The sequence below is a fragment of the Schistocerca piceifrons genome, unplaced genomic scaffold (assembly GCF_021461385.2).
Source record: "Schistocerca piceifrons isolate TAMUIC-IGC-003096 unplaced genomic scaffold, iqSchPice1.1 HiC_scaffold_2512, whole genome shotgun sequence".
Classification (NCBI taxonomy): Eukaryota; Metazoa; Arthropoda; class Insecta; order Orthoptera; family Acrididae; genus Schistocerca; species Schistocerca piceifrons.
In genome coordinates, this window is record NW_025728457.1 from 1557357 (window position 1) to 1573084 (window position 15728).

Here is a 15728-nt window from a genome sequence, read left to right on the forward strand (position 1 = left end):
AGCGTTCTACAGTTTATTAGTGACAGTGAAATGACGTCAGTCATTTGAAGCTTTTTTTTGGGGGACAACCAACCCCTTTCTATAGTGGACTTTTAAGCATTCCTTCTGCCTTTAGTTTCTCAAATTTTCTGACTTTGTTTCCATTGCTGCTGATTTTAAATTTCGTTTTTTTCCTGTTTTCTACGTCACGGGCTGGACGCTAATGACCATAGAAGTTTTGCGCCCTAAAACCTCAAACAAACAAACAAACTCACAAACCCTCTCTGGGTTCCGTGTTTTCTGTCGAAATTGGGTTGGCCCCGTGCGGGCCACTGGTGGCATTTGTACGTTGGGCCGTACAGACGTTGCTAGCACGTGGATTCCTCTTCAAACTACATTGGAAGCGGTTGCTGTTAAAGTCCACCTGGACGGTTTGCAATCTTTATCCCCCCTGACAACACCTACACCTGCTGGCATAACAGCCCTTCTTCTGCAACTTGTTCCTCCCTTCCTCCTTCTCGGGGATTTTAATGCTCACCATCCCTTTGGGGCAGTGCATTTCCATCTAGACGAGGTCTTCTCATAGACCAGTTTCTTGCAGACCACGACTTGTGCCTTCTTAATGATGGCTCCCCTATTCATTTCAGTGCCAGTCATGGTACCTTTTCTGCCATCGATCTTTCTCTTTCTTCTCCCTCCCTCTTCCCTTCATTACACTGGTCGCCACACGACGACCTTTGTGATTGTGAGCATTTCCCATTGATTCTTTCACTCCCTTCCCGCACACCGATGGGCAGGCTACCTCATTGGTCTTTCCAACGCGCCTTTTGGCATCTATACACTGCACAGGTTGTGTTTTCTCCCTCTTTGTCAGGTTGTACTGATGACGTCCTACATGAAGAGTGACGCGATTGTTTGCGCTGCTAGTTTTGCTGTACCTCGCTCATCTGGACCATTTCACCGCCAGCAAGTCCCGTGGGGAAGTACGGCCATTGCCATTGCCATTCGTGATTGGTGTCGAGCTTTGCAACACCTTAAGAGGCACCCTTCAGTTGCCAACCTTATTACCTTCAAACGCCTTCGTGCTAAAGCTCGTTACTTAATCAAACAGAGCAAACGGATGTGTTGGGAATGCTTTGTTTCTTCCCTCGCTCCTACTGTCCCTACGTCACGGGTATGGGCTACACTTCGCTCTCTCCAAGGTTGCCACTGGCAGACCACCCTCACAGGTGGTCCCGGATGGTCTTCGTACGGACCCGCTGATTCTCGCGGAACATCTTGCGACCCATTTTGCAACAGCATCATCATCATCATCATCAACCTCCTAACCGGCATCTTTCCTTCACCAGAAACAGTGGTCCTAAGCTTCCACCTTAATTTTCTTCTTCTCATGATACAGCTCCTGGCTCAGACCCCATTCATAACCAACTGCTTCAACATCTCAGTGCTCCACAACGGCAACATCTTGTCCGGTTTTTAACCGTATTTGGCTCCAGGGTGACTTTCCTTCGCAGTGGAGGGATAGCATCATGGTTTTGTTTGTCGTAAGCTATCGGCCAATTATTCTGACAAATGTTGTTTGCAAGTTATTTGAACTGATTGTAGCCCGTCGGCTCAATTGGGTCCTCGAATCTCGGAATCTATTGTCACGTTACCAGTGTGGCTTCTGAGAGGGACGGTCTCCGATCGATCATTTACTTATTAAGCTTGGAATCCCCAGTTCGACAGTCTTTTTCCCAGCACCGCCATTTGGTTGCAGTATTTTTCGACCTTCGCAAGGCATATGACACGGATTGATGCCATTACGTCTTCCTTACACTTAATCAGTGGGGTCCACCCTCCGATTTTTATCCGCCAGTTCCTGTTCTACTGATCGTTCAGGGTTCGGGTTGGTACTGTTCTTAATTCTCCATGGACCCAGGAGACTGGCATCCCACAGGGTTCTGTATTGAGTGTACTTCTTTTCCTCATTGCTATCAATGGACTTGTGGCCTCTGTCAGTCCTTAGGTCGCCCTTGCTCTGTATGTGGATGATTTCTGCATTTGGGTTAGTTCCTCTTCGGTGGCCTCTGCAGAGCAGCAGTTCCAGGGAGCTGTACGGCATGCCTCTGCATGGACCCTCTCACATGGGTTTCAATTCTCTCCTTTAAAATTGTGAGTGGTACACTTCTGTCGCCGTAGAACGATCCACCCTGATCCAGAGCTCTATCTCGATGCACAACAATTACCTGAGGTCCCACAGTTTCGTTTCCCAGGTCATCTTTTCAACAACTAGCTCACTTGGCTGCCTCATATCAGACTTCTGAAGGATGTTTCCGTTAACTCAGTCCTTCACCTTCACTTCCTTGCCCACAACTCTTGGGGTGCAGACAGCTCCATCCTTATCCGCCTTTATCGTGCTTTAGTGCTGTCTCGCTTGGATTATGTCATCAAGTTGGGCTGTCTCGCTTGGACTGTGTCGTCAAGTTTATGGTTTGGCTGCTCCTTCCACACTGCACCTGCAGTATCCGGTCCACCATTGCAGTATCCGTGTGGCCACTGTTGCCTTCCCTACTAGCCCTGTTGATAGTCTCCTGGTTGAAGCTGGGATCCCCCCCCCCCTTTCTGTTTGGTGGTCCCAGCTTCTGGTTTCTTATGCAATCGCCGTCTGTTCCTCTCCCACTCATCCTTCCTTTTCTATCCTGTTCCCAGACCATGGATGTCGCCCATCTGATTCCCGCCCTGGGGCAGGTTTACCGGTTGGGATCCCCCTTGCGTCTCTTCACCGTGATTTTCAGCTTCCTTCTTTGTCCTGTTTTCCATGCTCCCTTCCCACCACCCCCTCTTGGTTATTTCTTCTGGCCCGAATTTGGATGGATCTCTGCTGAGGTCCAAAAGAGTCCATCCCCCCATGGTGTTCCGTTGGTTTTTCCGCCAAATTTTATGGGAGTTTCGGGATGTTGTTTTTTACACCGATGGCTCTGAATTTGTTGACCGTGTGGGATATGCTTTCATGTCCTCTGTTCGCACGGAAAATCATATGCTGCCACCTACATGTGGGGTGTTTACTGTGAAATTGATGGCAATTTCCCAGGCCCTTACCTTTATTAAACAGTTCCAACACAACCGCATTTTGTTATGTACGGTCTCAACGAGTGACCTTGTGGCTGTTGACCAGAGTTTTTCCCGCCATCCCTTGGTCTCGGCCATCCATGACCATCTCGCTGATCTTCACTGTGCTGCTTGTTCCGTTGACTTCCTTTGGGTCCCTGGTGATGTGGGTATCCCAGGTAATGAGCTTGCTGATTGTTTGGCTGGGGAAGCAGTCACTCCCCCCCCCCCCCCCCCCCAATTCTCTGTAACTCCTTCTGCAGTGGATTTACGGTTTCACATCAAATCAAACTTCGCACAATCATGGGCCAACTCTTGGGTGGCTACCTCCCTTTCTAATAAACCTCGTGTGATTAAGGTGACACCTGGCCCGTGGTGTTCTTCCTTCCACCTCTCTCGAAAGGACTCAACCAAACTGTGTTGTCTCTGCATCGGCCATACCAGACTGACCCACGGTTTTCTTTTGCGTAATGAGCCACCCTCACTTTGTGGTCGTGGAGCCTCCCACTGAGTAATCCACATTTTGGTGGAATACCCCCTTCTTTTGGCTCTGCATACTAAGTACAGATTTCCCCATGCTTTACCTTTAACGTTGGATGAGGATTTCTGGATAGTCGAACTGGTTATCAGTTTCCGCCGGTAAAGTGGTTTTTATTCTCAATTTTAAGGTTTTTAATCTCACTTTGGTGTTGGGGCATGGCAGTGAGGGTTGGGCAATCTCCCACTGTAAGCTGTGTTTGGAGATTCCCGACTCCCCTCCTTGGCCAAGATCCTCTTTTCTTCCCCCTTTTACTCTGTTGTTATCACTTTTTAGAATTTGTTAGTCTCCTTTTGCCATATACACTTCTACATTCTAGCGGTTGAACGCTTTCAAATAGCAGGTAGTCTTGCCCCTGCTGCTTCAGACGTGGGATACTTCCTGCCTCTAGCATAGCCATGGGGTCGCTCTCTTGCTGACAGCACTCATTTTAATTTTACTATTGACGACACGACTGCTGTTTTACGTTTTTAGCCTTTTCCCTTTTATCGTTCTGACTGTCATGAGATGTCAAACTGTCTGAATGGACCACATTTGAAACAAGGGACTGATGACCTTGCTGTTTGGTCCCTTCAACCCCAATCAACCAATAACCATCCAGTCAGATATCCAGTACAGAAGATGTGAGCGGAGACAGTAATTAAGTCAGCTCAGTACCGTGGTCACACACAATGCTGTGCCTTACAATCACATTCTCGTCTCTGTTCGGCGATCACCCAGATAATGTGCCATGGTTTCCTTTCTACGAAACACACAGGTATGGTGTGCTCTAGTTACCTCACTGTACTTGAGGCTGGAGGGGCAGGTGTCAAATGTCTACCCCTTTGCCAGGGCTGCAATTCTCTCTGGCATTACCGGAGACCACTCCAGTGAATCACATCAGTTTCCTTGCACTAGGGTGCGGCAGATTATATTTCCTATCTGTCTATTTGAGTCTCCAGCATGTTCCACACCGTCAGTATTGGTGTGACGATTAGATCCAAGTATTATTTGTTACCCTCTGTCTCTCAGATTCATGTGCTTCATATTAAGACTTCCTTTTCTTTTTGGAGTTTCTTGAATGTGTTACATTACTGGTAACTCAACAATTTATAAACATTGTTCGTGAAACAATATTGCCTAGCCTGTGTAATCCATTTTTTCTTTTAGCGGTAGCCTGTACTGGAATCTTCTGTCTGTTTTGTCCAGCTTAATTTAACATGAAAATTTATGTTTGAGGAAGAAGTACATCACCTCTGCTATCAAGAGACATTACATGCATATATGGTTCTGTTTGCTTTAGTCAGAAGCAAATTTTGAAACAACTCTTTGTAAGTTTTACAGTATAGCTGTTGTAATTCCTGGCCATCTCCTTCATTCTCTCAGGCATCAAAAAATACTGTATGTTAGTTATCCACTGTTAATCTAAATGGCAGTTTATCAAACAACTCCTGTGTATCTGTGACAAGCTTCATGTGTTTTTCATTGTACGAGGGTCGTTCAATAAGTAATGCCTTAAATTTTTAAAAATGCCATTAATATGCATAAACAGATGTCCTCGTTGGTGCCTCCTATTTCATGGTTTTTGTGTGCCATTGCAGTTTCGAACTGTTTTGGCAGATGGCAGATCAGTAGTACAGCGTCAAAATGGCGTCTGCATATGAGTTCCACTACAAGCAGCATGCTGTTATTGAGTTTTTGTGCACAAGAAGAGAAAACGTGGTGAACATCCATAAACGTTTGTGTGCAGTGCGTGGCAATGCTGCAATTGATAGCACAGTTGGGCAACGAGTGGTGAAAGTTGCACGTTCAGGAAATGCAGAAACAAGCTCCACGACCAGCCACACTTGGGACGTCCTGCCACAGCCGCTGCTCCAGACGTGCTGAATCGTGCAGATGCCATTATTCGTGCCGACCGGTGCATCAAAACTTGACAATTGGCTCTACAGTTGTCGGTCAGCATTGGAAGTGCGTCTGCAATGATCAGGACTCTTGGCTATTCAGATAGCGGTGCTCGCGATGGATTCGATTAACGCTCACAGCGGGTTACACGATTAAAAGAAGGGCCATTTCATCTGAACTATTAGAGCATTTTGAGACAGATGGAGACGCCTTTCTCTAACGGATTGTTACGGGGGACGAAAGCTGGGAGCACCACTTTGTGGTAGAAACAAAAAGGCAGTCCATGCAGTGGTGTCAACCTTATTCGTCACAAAACAAGACATTACAGACAAACCCCTCTGCCAGAAAAGTCACAGTGACAGTCTTCTGGGATTGTGATGGCGTCATTTCTGTGGGTGTGATGGCAAGAGGGTCAACCATCAATTCAGGGCCATATGAGAAGACTCGAACACGAGAACCGTTACCGACGTGTTCAATCGGACAAGAATCCAGCAGAAATCTTGCTCTAATATGATAATGCACGCTACAGTCCGGACCTGGCACCCTCGCACTTCCATCTCTTTGGGTCGCTTAAAGATTTTCTATGGGAACAGACTTTGACGAGGACGAGTGTGTCAGTCTTTCAGTGGACACGAGCAAGACGTGTCGATGTATATCACCAAATTCTGACTCTTAACAATAAATACATTATGGGGAAAAAAGTGGGGCATTACTTAATGAACGATCCTCGTAAGTTCACAGAACTTGTCCGATTGTTTCCCCTATTTCCCCATCCCCACCCCCGTTAGTGATATTCAGCTTCCATACATTATGTTCCAAATAACCTCACAAGCAAGTCACAGCTTGAACTGCTTCCAAAACTCTGCCCGGCAGTCGTGCTGTCAGTGCAGCACAGTCGCTGTCCCCTATGTTCGGGCTGTGGTTCGCGCCCCACTCTGAACAGCCGCCCCCTGTTTGCAGCACGGGCCGTGGCTCCAGCAGTCCCAGCCCTGCCACTCGGCCACTCGGCGACCCCGGACGCTCTCCTGCCGCGGCTGCCCGCCACACTCCGCCGCCACCAGACGACGCGGCCGTCTCTCGCCTGCGGTGAGCGCTGCCGACTTGTACACTCGGTGCTGCGTCAACCAAATGTTACACTAAAAACATCTAATTTAAGCATTTTTGAAATTTCCGATAAAGCTGAGCTTACAGTTGTCACGAAAAATTATTTCTTCATTTAATAGGTGTGTTTAATGTAACTGCTGCTGTTGATGGTGTTTACATATCTTAGAAATTAGTTCCGAAGGAAGTGGGTTTGGAGCCACTGTGTCACTGCATTGCTATTCACCGAAACCTACACATCACGTGAATGAGTATACAGCTGTGTGGAAGTTCTCACAGGGAACCTCTTGAGTGCGAGATCACAAATTCAGTCTTCAGTGAGGCTCATTGGGTAGTATTAACAGTTGTGATGGGGAAAAATATTAGCTGCTAATGTTTCACCATCTTCATGAGGAGGGCTACAGAAAGTGAGTGTCCGTGATGTACAGAGATAAACCTCCTATGAGACACACGTGTTACACATAACAAAATAGACATCATCGACGTTAGAGAAATGTTCAGGACAGATAATTAACTTGAACTACAAGCACCAAATGAAAAACAGTGCGTCCCAGTGGTCACAAAGGTTCGCACCATCGAGATCGGAGGTGAACCCTGTCGTGGACCTTAAGCCGTGGAACTGGTCTTCCTTCGAGGTGCACGTTCAGATAATGCGATAATACGTTTTATAGGCACAGAACAAACAAAACATCTAGAGGCAAAATCTTCCAATGATACAAATTACAATATCGCACTCCTTTCAGGAGGGATAGTTTGCTCTGAGGGAATATGATTTTTATACGCAGACCAGGAACGACCAAAAGAAACTTGCTTTAACCAGCCATTGGTGAGAAGCAGTGCTCATAGTACAGCTGTAGTTCTCTTATGCCTATTTTCCTGCTCTCGTTTGCTTTGAGGTAACTACTACCTACTGCCCTTGCAAGATGGCGCACACGAGAAACAATCGTAGGGGGCAGAGCACCTCCAGCTTGTCGCAGCACAACAAATAGATTTCCAATAAATTTACCAACTAGATTAACATTCGACATGGTTGTGTACTGCTGCGTTAAGGCATTGATCTTACGAGAGTGAGATTTTCACTCTGCAGAGGAGTGTGCAGAATTTGGAAGGTAGGAGACGAGGTAATGGCGGAAGTAAAGCTGTGAGGACAGGGTGCGAGTATTTGAAATTTCGTTACCTGATTTTCTTCAGTTTTATAGCACTGTTTCAAACTATGCCAGTAGTATAGGCTTTGATATGGGACACCACATGTTTTTGACTTGAAAATATTTCGACGCGTTTTTTTCTGAAAAATATTTCGACGCGTTTTTTTCTGAAAAATATTTCGACGCGTTTCTTTCTGAAAAATATTTCGACACGTTTCTTTCTGAAAAATATTTCGACACGTTTCTTTCTGAAAAATATTTCGACGTGGTTTTTTCTGAAAAAATATTTCCACAAAGGTTTTTTCTGGAAAAATATTTCCACAAAGGTTTTTTCTGGAAAAACATTTCCACATATATTTTGTAAAAAATATTTTTGTCTTATAAAATTTCCACTTGAATATTCTGTTACATATTTCCAATTTCCTTTTTAAAAATTCGCCGTTCGTCTTGAGAAAACTGTATCGACAAGACTATTTTCATCATTTCCACATGTTTTCCACGTAAAAATATTTACATAGTCTCCGCATAAAAAATTTCCACATCTTCCCACTGCAAATTTTAAAACATTTTGTATAAAAGTGTGGTCCTCTCTTTAAACTCACATCTTTTTGCGCAAAAGATGGCAGCCACTTTTTAGCAGTCACTTTTTTTGCGAAATTCTGGCGATTTTAAGTAAGGGCAGCGGTATGGCACGAACCCGCATTTTTTAGACGAAAAGACGACAGCCACCTTTCTGCAACGACTTTTCGCATCCACTCTTTTGTGGCTACTTTCTTGAAATTTCCAAGGAGCGTTCGAGTCGTCACTCGGCAGGCACTTTTTCGTGGTCGCTGTTTAGCTACCAGTTTATTGCGAGCGCATTTTTGCAACGACTATCTGAAACAACACTCGAAAATTTTAAATGGTGTCCACCCTTTAAAATCAGACAGTTGTGTTGTGCTTACAAGTCACCTCAATTATTTACTGGTTGATAGGTGTCTCTTCAGTTATCTCTATTTTACCATCCAGCAACAATCCGTAGCAACAATCTGTACCAACAACCATTATCATCAATGCATTCTGTAATCTCGCGGAAATCATAGCTGTATTCTATTTATACAAGTGGATTTTATTTCATTATTAATTGCTAACTCCCCAGGGAAATGTATCGATTATTCTGTATTCTCTTCTAAAGCCATAAGCTTATTGTAGTTACAGTTAAATTCCTTACCTGTAACTGTACTTACAAAGTTCTTTGTTTCTTGTGTGTTGTTATATCGTTGGTTATTGTGACTTTGTCTTGTGAACCATGTACCAGTTCGGCCATTGTTCCCATATTCAAAACCTTTATCACTACGGTAGTTAAGAGTGAAGCTTTGTAATTTTGGTAGTCTCTTTACCTCTGTACGTTTTGTATGCACAACCTTTTGGTCCTGTTCCTGTCCATTGAATACTGTAATCATCTTTACCAAATTCGTCAGTCGATTCACAAAGCGTGCAACCTGTTTCTACAGTATTCGTACCATCGTCAATATAAACAAGAGTGTCGGAGTCGTAGGACACAATTTCATCACCTAATCTATCGAGCATATCGTACGGCCTCATTCTAGTATTGGAAGTGGTGAAAGTGGACACAAACAGGTTGGTACGATCTTAGACATAGTACTGATATGTAACTTGGATTACACAGGTCTGCGACATAAAAATCGTTCCAAATTTATCAAGTGGTTTTCATAGTGTTTTCAACACTGATTTCAGGGAAATTGGTGAAAAAATTCCATCACGTACAGTTATTTCACAAACGTCTTCTCTAGTTTTAGCTTTTTTCGATATTTCAGCACTCTAGTGAGTTTGAATTTTGGTTTTTAGGGTCTCCGTTAGCTGTTACTTAGCCATTTTTATGCTAGATGTACGCAAAATAAGAGTAATCAGGAGAAACCAGCAGTATTTTCAGGTCAGTGCCTGTCTGCCGTGCTGCCCCTTCCCCGCCATCACCGAGCAGCGAGCTTCTGCTGTTGTCCTTCAGATCACAGTACCTCTTAACTCTGTGATATTCACGTGTTGTTGTTGTTGTTGTTGTTGTTGCTTTAAACTAGTGACTGTTTCCTTGTGCTGTGAAGTTGTTCTATGGACAATGGCTACCAGACGATATATAAATTCGCCACATCGCTTGTGCTACATTTGTGGTAACTATACCGTTAAAAAGCAACAAAGAAACATTTCCGATTTTGTTGAAAAGGTATAGTTCGCCTATTTTTGTATAAAGTTAGGTGATCAAGATAAGCCTTGGACCCCACACAAAGTTTGTTCAGTGTGTGTTGAAGAACTGAGGCAGTGGTTTCAGCGTTAAAAAGCAGTCCGTACATTTTGGAATACCAATGGTTTGGAGGAGCCCAAGACTCAGTGATGACTGCTATTTTTGTTCTTGCAGTGCAAGAAGACAGAGATTGCTACCATTCTGTTCTCACAAACTGAACTGAACAATTTAGACCTAGGCCTTTCTAAAGAATCGGCAGACGTTTTAGGATCTAGATTGAAAGAGAAACATATATTGGCTCCAGGTAGATCCTTTTCTTGGTATCGATCGAGGGAAAAGGAGTTTGTATCTTTCTTACCTCAAGGAGGTGACATGGTGTTTTGCAGTGATGTTCCCCCCTGGACTTATGGCACGTTTCAAAATAGAATATGCTCCTGATGAGTGGAGACTTTTTATTGATTCTTCAAAACAAAAAAAGCCTTAAAGCAGTACTTCCACACAACGGTAATAAGTACGCTGCTATACCAGTTGGACACTCGGTTTATTTAAAACAATGTTATGCAGGCATTGAACTGGCTTCAAGCAAACACTGCTATTCAGACCACAAATGGACATTACGTGGTGATTTAAAAGTGATTTCAATGCCGTTTGGTCAGCAAAGGGCTATACAAAGTTCCCTTGCTTTCTCTGTGAGTAGGAAAGTAGAGATAGAAAGCAACACTACATTAAAAAAGGTATGCCCTTCAGAAAAACATTACAAGTAAGGGTTAAGAACGCTGATAGGAAAAGCCTTGTGGATCCCAAAAAGGTGTTACTTCCACCACTTCACATTAAGTTGGGACTGATGAAACAATTTAAGACATTGCCAAAAGAAGGGGAATGCTTCAGATAGCTTTGTGGAGAGTTTCCTGGTTCATCCGAGGCAAAGCTAAAGGAAGGAATCTCTGTCGGACCAGACATTAGGAAACTAATGACAGATCCCAAGTTTGTGGACAAAATGGAAACATAAGAAAAGACAGCATGGACATCTTTTAAATTAGGTGTTACAGGTTTCCTATGAAACTCGAGAGATCCAAACTAAAAGACAATAGTCGCAGACATGCTCGACAACTTTAAGAAGCTGGGCTGTAACGTGAGCATTAAAGTTCATTTCCTCCACTCGCATCTTGACTGCTTCACTGAAAACCTTGGTGATGTAAGTGAAGAGCAGGGCGAAAGATTCCACCAAGACACCCAAAAAATGGAAAGAATAGATCAAGGAAGATTGAACATCAACACGATAGCGGACTACTACTGGATGATAAAATGTGGTGATCCTCAACGAGCCCACAGCTGGAGAAGCAATAAGAGGAGCTTCGACAGAAAGCGAAAGCGTTATTATAATGACTTATGAGCTTAAAGAGAAGTGGAAGTCTGTGGGAAATCTAGTTTAGAACTTACTTTTAAATAAAATAAAATTTTATTGTTACTATACCCAGAAATACTCCTTTTTTGTGAGAAAACCTGATGTTACAGAAAAAAATTGGATTGCATTTTTGAAATTGGCGTTGAAAAGTACATCAGTTATCAAATTTCAAAAAATATTTTTTTCGGACCTGTTATTTCTTCGTTGATCAGTATGACGTTAATTGCCTCTCATTTATTTCGAGTAAGAGCTCGTACCATTGCTCAATGTTGTCTATAAATTCTGTTTGTGACTAGTTCTGTTCCCGGCCGAATTTTCTCCAGAGGGGATTGCATATTTTGGGCACAGCCCGCTTGCCAGCGTTCGGTTCAGTATTGTTAATGTCGTGCGTGATGTCTTGCTTTCCCTCGATAATTCGACCGTAATCTTCGTTAGACTTCTGATTACCTTCCTAAGGACTAGTTTGACCTTCATGAAGGTCACTTACTTTCCCATTCAAAGTGCCACACCTCGTAAATTTCCTGTATTGTGCAGCCTTCTCGATGGCTTTGTTGAGCTCTATAGTTGTCAAAGTTCGTACAAATGCTCACTCATTGTCACTATGGTTGCAATTACTATCAGGCTTTTCTTCTACACTTTTCGAATGTAGAGCAAACAAAAGCTTTTCCTGCTCAACTGGAAGCACAGAGTGGTACAAGCTGTGAAGCACAAGCACTTTGCACTTAACAAAACGAAATCATTCGTCGTCATATTTTCTTGGCCTCAGTATCTGTACGGGATGACCAACAGATAATCGTCGTAAACATCCCTGTTGGATATAGCCTGCCCGTGTCTATATATCGCAGCTTCTTGCCTGAAACCTTGAATTTAGCAGCGTTTGTTCTTGCGCCGAAAAAGACATCTCTAGGATTCAGGGGTTATATGACATTTACGTTCTCTTCTGAATTATTCCACTTACAGCTCCATATTTCAGTACAGTTACAACCGGCGTACCCCCAACTCTTGTGTAAGTTCTAAGAGATCCATGGTTTCATTGTTGACCGTTGTCGATAGTATCGGGCGAATAACACACTGGACAGCCGTGCCAGAAGCAATTGTGATACTGGTAAACTGTTTTTGTGTTTGTGTTCTAGCTGTCAACATTTGCACCACGTTTTGTAACTTCTCCACCGTTCAATGCATTTTGTACATTAGGAAAAGAATTTAACCACACAATTTACTCTTCGCTGAACATTTCCTTCTTTTGATGTTTGACTACAGCAGTTGGGTTCAATGTATTCTGACCTGTAAATAGCCATACAAACACTAAAAATTATGTACTGGAAAGGATCAATGTTACTAATATCCAGGAAATATCTCCTAAATTCAAGGCAGCTGCGGCGCAATATGTCGTCAGAATGGAAATACTCTGAAAATTCCTTCTGGAAGTCAAACCCGTAATTTTCACCCACTTCCTGAGCGTGCCATTCTAAGAATGCTTTTCTAGCCTTACATACCACAATGTCAACACCATAGTACTTGTTTGCTGGAAGTCGCCCTACGTAATTTTGATTTGCTTATTGAAGAAGTGTGGAAAGTAACCTTTTTTCAGCTCTTTCAGACTGATTGTCTTGGAAAACGTCGCGAGATTTCCTTGGATACCATATTTACTGGGATCTAAGCCGTACTTCCGGTTTTTGTAATTCAGAAAACCGCCTGCGGCCTAGAATCGAGTGCAAAGTAAGCGGAACTTCTGAAAAATATTGGTAGGTGCCGCCACAACTAACTTCTGCCGTCAAATATATGTAGCGCTACACAGGCATGCTTTGCAGGCACAAAGATAAATACTGGCGCCAAAACCTCTGCGTCCGTAAATAAATTGAAAGAAAAGGTAGAAGAATGTAAACATTATGCCATGTATTCTTTTGTGTTTGCTGCTGTGTCATTTAAATTCTGTCTACCTAATAAACTATGAAGCTAGAGTGAGACAACAGCAAATGCGGAAGAATATACATATCATGTCATGTTTATATTCGTATTATTCTTATGCTGAATAGTGATAGACAGAAATGAACCTCAGCAACTGACTAGATTTTTAAATCTAAGATGACGTTGATTTCTGTGCAGAATGCAATGCACTAAAGAGGCGTCTGCAAAGATTTTCAAACGGAGAAAATTTTTCGCTAAACTCCAGTTCACAACATCTTCTCTCATACGCTGTCTATTATTTGGTTCTTGTTGGTCATTACCAAACAAAGCAGCAGTGTAAGTAACAACAAATGGCAGTCCCTTGCCATTGTTTCCCATATGAGACAATTTCTCTTTTTCTTTTTTATTGTAAGCCACGGAAGCACGCACAAAAGCAAGCCATGCCGCAAGCGGGGACAGGTAGTAAACACTCATTGTCAGTATGCGACAAACAGTGCATGACACAGTACAATAATGCATTTTCAGCTTAGAGTGACTTAAACACCTATAACAAAGAGAACAGCACTAAACAGATCAAAGCAAAATAAGCAATCTGTTCAAATCAGACGAAGCACGTGAAAAAGGAAGGGTACCTGTATAATCCCTGACACACAGCAATGCATGTTCAGACAACATTATTGCGTGGAGATAGCAGCGATTGCTTGTACGTGATTACTTACTGATATTATAACTTTACAGTGGAGATTGCCCTGAAGATGACCCCCATGTCAGGTTGAAACCGGTTGGCGACAAAATAATGTGGCTGTGAGTGTCGCTTTGATTAATTGACGTAGCAATGGCTACTTGATAAAGCTTAACTGTTAAGCCTACGACTCGGACCACACTACTGTAGCTGTATCATCATCTATTCGGCTTCAATTGTGTCTCACGTTAGGGTGGTCAAAAACTTTTCTCTCCCCTTGAATTTAGAACCCCAAATTTCAGGTGCAGCTTAGATTCGGAAATTTTTTTTTTTTTCATTGATTTAGTCTCATTCTTAGAGTGCGGCTTAGATTAGATTCGAGTGAATACGGTAAGGTTTATGCTGTCAGTTACTCTGAGCCTTAGGGAAGGTATTTTTAGCACTATAATCTTCGGTCCTTGGTAAATGATTTTGATCTTAATTCAGTTATTTACACAATACTGTAAAATAAAGTATGAATCATAAGTCTTTGTATTGTGTGCTATACACGTATAGCCCCTGTTACTGTGTGACAGCAACCATTCGCAAAATTCATTGTTTTCTAAATTCGTATGTGTTTCCTTTGAAGTCGTGCACGGCCACAAAGTTTGGCGTGTGTATGCCTGTATCTTGTTCTGCTTCGAAATCGGAAAAGTAGTACCTCTCTTTGTAAGTGCATTTTTAAATTTTTTAGTGCCACTCCCATTGCGAGTATATTTATTATTGCAGTAACCACCACGTCTTTTTCTCCTTTGCATGTAGCATTTGTTTTCACTTACCTTCACACGCTCATCGCCGCAATTTTGGCAATCAGAGAAGCCAGGGTTGTCTGCCGAGGCTGCTTCTGTGTTATTTTTTTACACTTTTCGCACTCTAAAATCTTTTCAAACGCTCACTTGTGATTACCCATGCATTCTTTACCAAAACAATACAGAAGAGGCTTGATAGTGTGAGTTTCCAATAATCCGAGCCTCTTTAATAAAAAAGAAAAAAAATAGAGGTTGCAATGATCTACTTTCTTTGTTTCACTGACATGATAAATAATAAAAGGGAGAGTACAGCTTAGTGACAAAGCAGACAACAATGCAATCAACACCGACGGTTAGCTCGCTGCCCTGTTGCACGAACATCTGTCGTCAGTATGGCACGAAATACCCCGACTGCTGCCGGCTGCTACCGATCAAAACTGGGGAGTTCATACGCTGCTGTAGTTCCCAGCACCTGTACTGTACAGTGTTGTGTGTCGTTTTGTTTGTTGACTGTGTGTTCCGTTGTACGCCTTACAAAGATGAGTGCTGTAACAAAACAGAGGAAATTTGTGCCTTTACATCTAAAATTAAAAGCATTAAGGAGAAACAATAAAAAAACTTGCTCTCGAATATGGTGTAGGTGAAGTTAACGGTTGCTGACTGGCAAAGAAAGCGACTTAAATTGGAACAGTTTTCTTCACAGAAATGCTCCCACGAATCTCTCAGTCGAAGAAGTATAAAGAAGTCAGACTTCCAAAAAAAATAAGGCATTGTTTATGTTGTTTACCCAACAGAGACTGAAGGGTCCTCTGATTTCTCGTGCAACCTTGCAAGAAAAAGCTTCGTTTTTCAGAAACCAGCTGCAGGAAGCAGATGACAATTTCGCCGCTAATGTGGGCTGGCTCGACAAGTGGAAGAAGAGGTATGGAGTGCGTCAACTAGACGTATGTGGAGGAAAAACTCTCTGGTGATGCT

The 15728-nt window shown here is 43.0% G+C and overlaps 1 protein-coding gene across 1 annotated transcript in view; it reads left to right on the plus strand.

Annotated features, from left to right (window-relative positions):
- The window catches only part of LOC124743708 (poly [ADP-ribose] polymerase tankyrase-1-like), a 92951-nt gene that overhangs the window by 67493 nt on the left and 9730 nt on the right, over nt 1-15728 (plus strand). The window contains exon 4 of the mRNA XM_047248882.1: nt 6449-6574. Coding sequence (XP_047104838.1) covers nt 6449-6574 — 126 coding nt within the window. The remainder of the gene's footprint in view (nt 1-6448; nt 6575-15728) is intronic.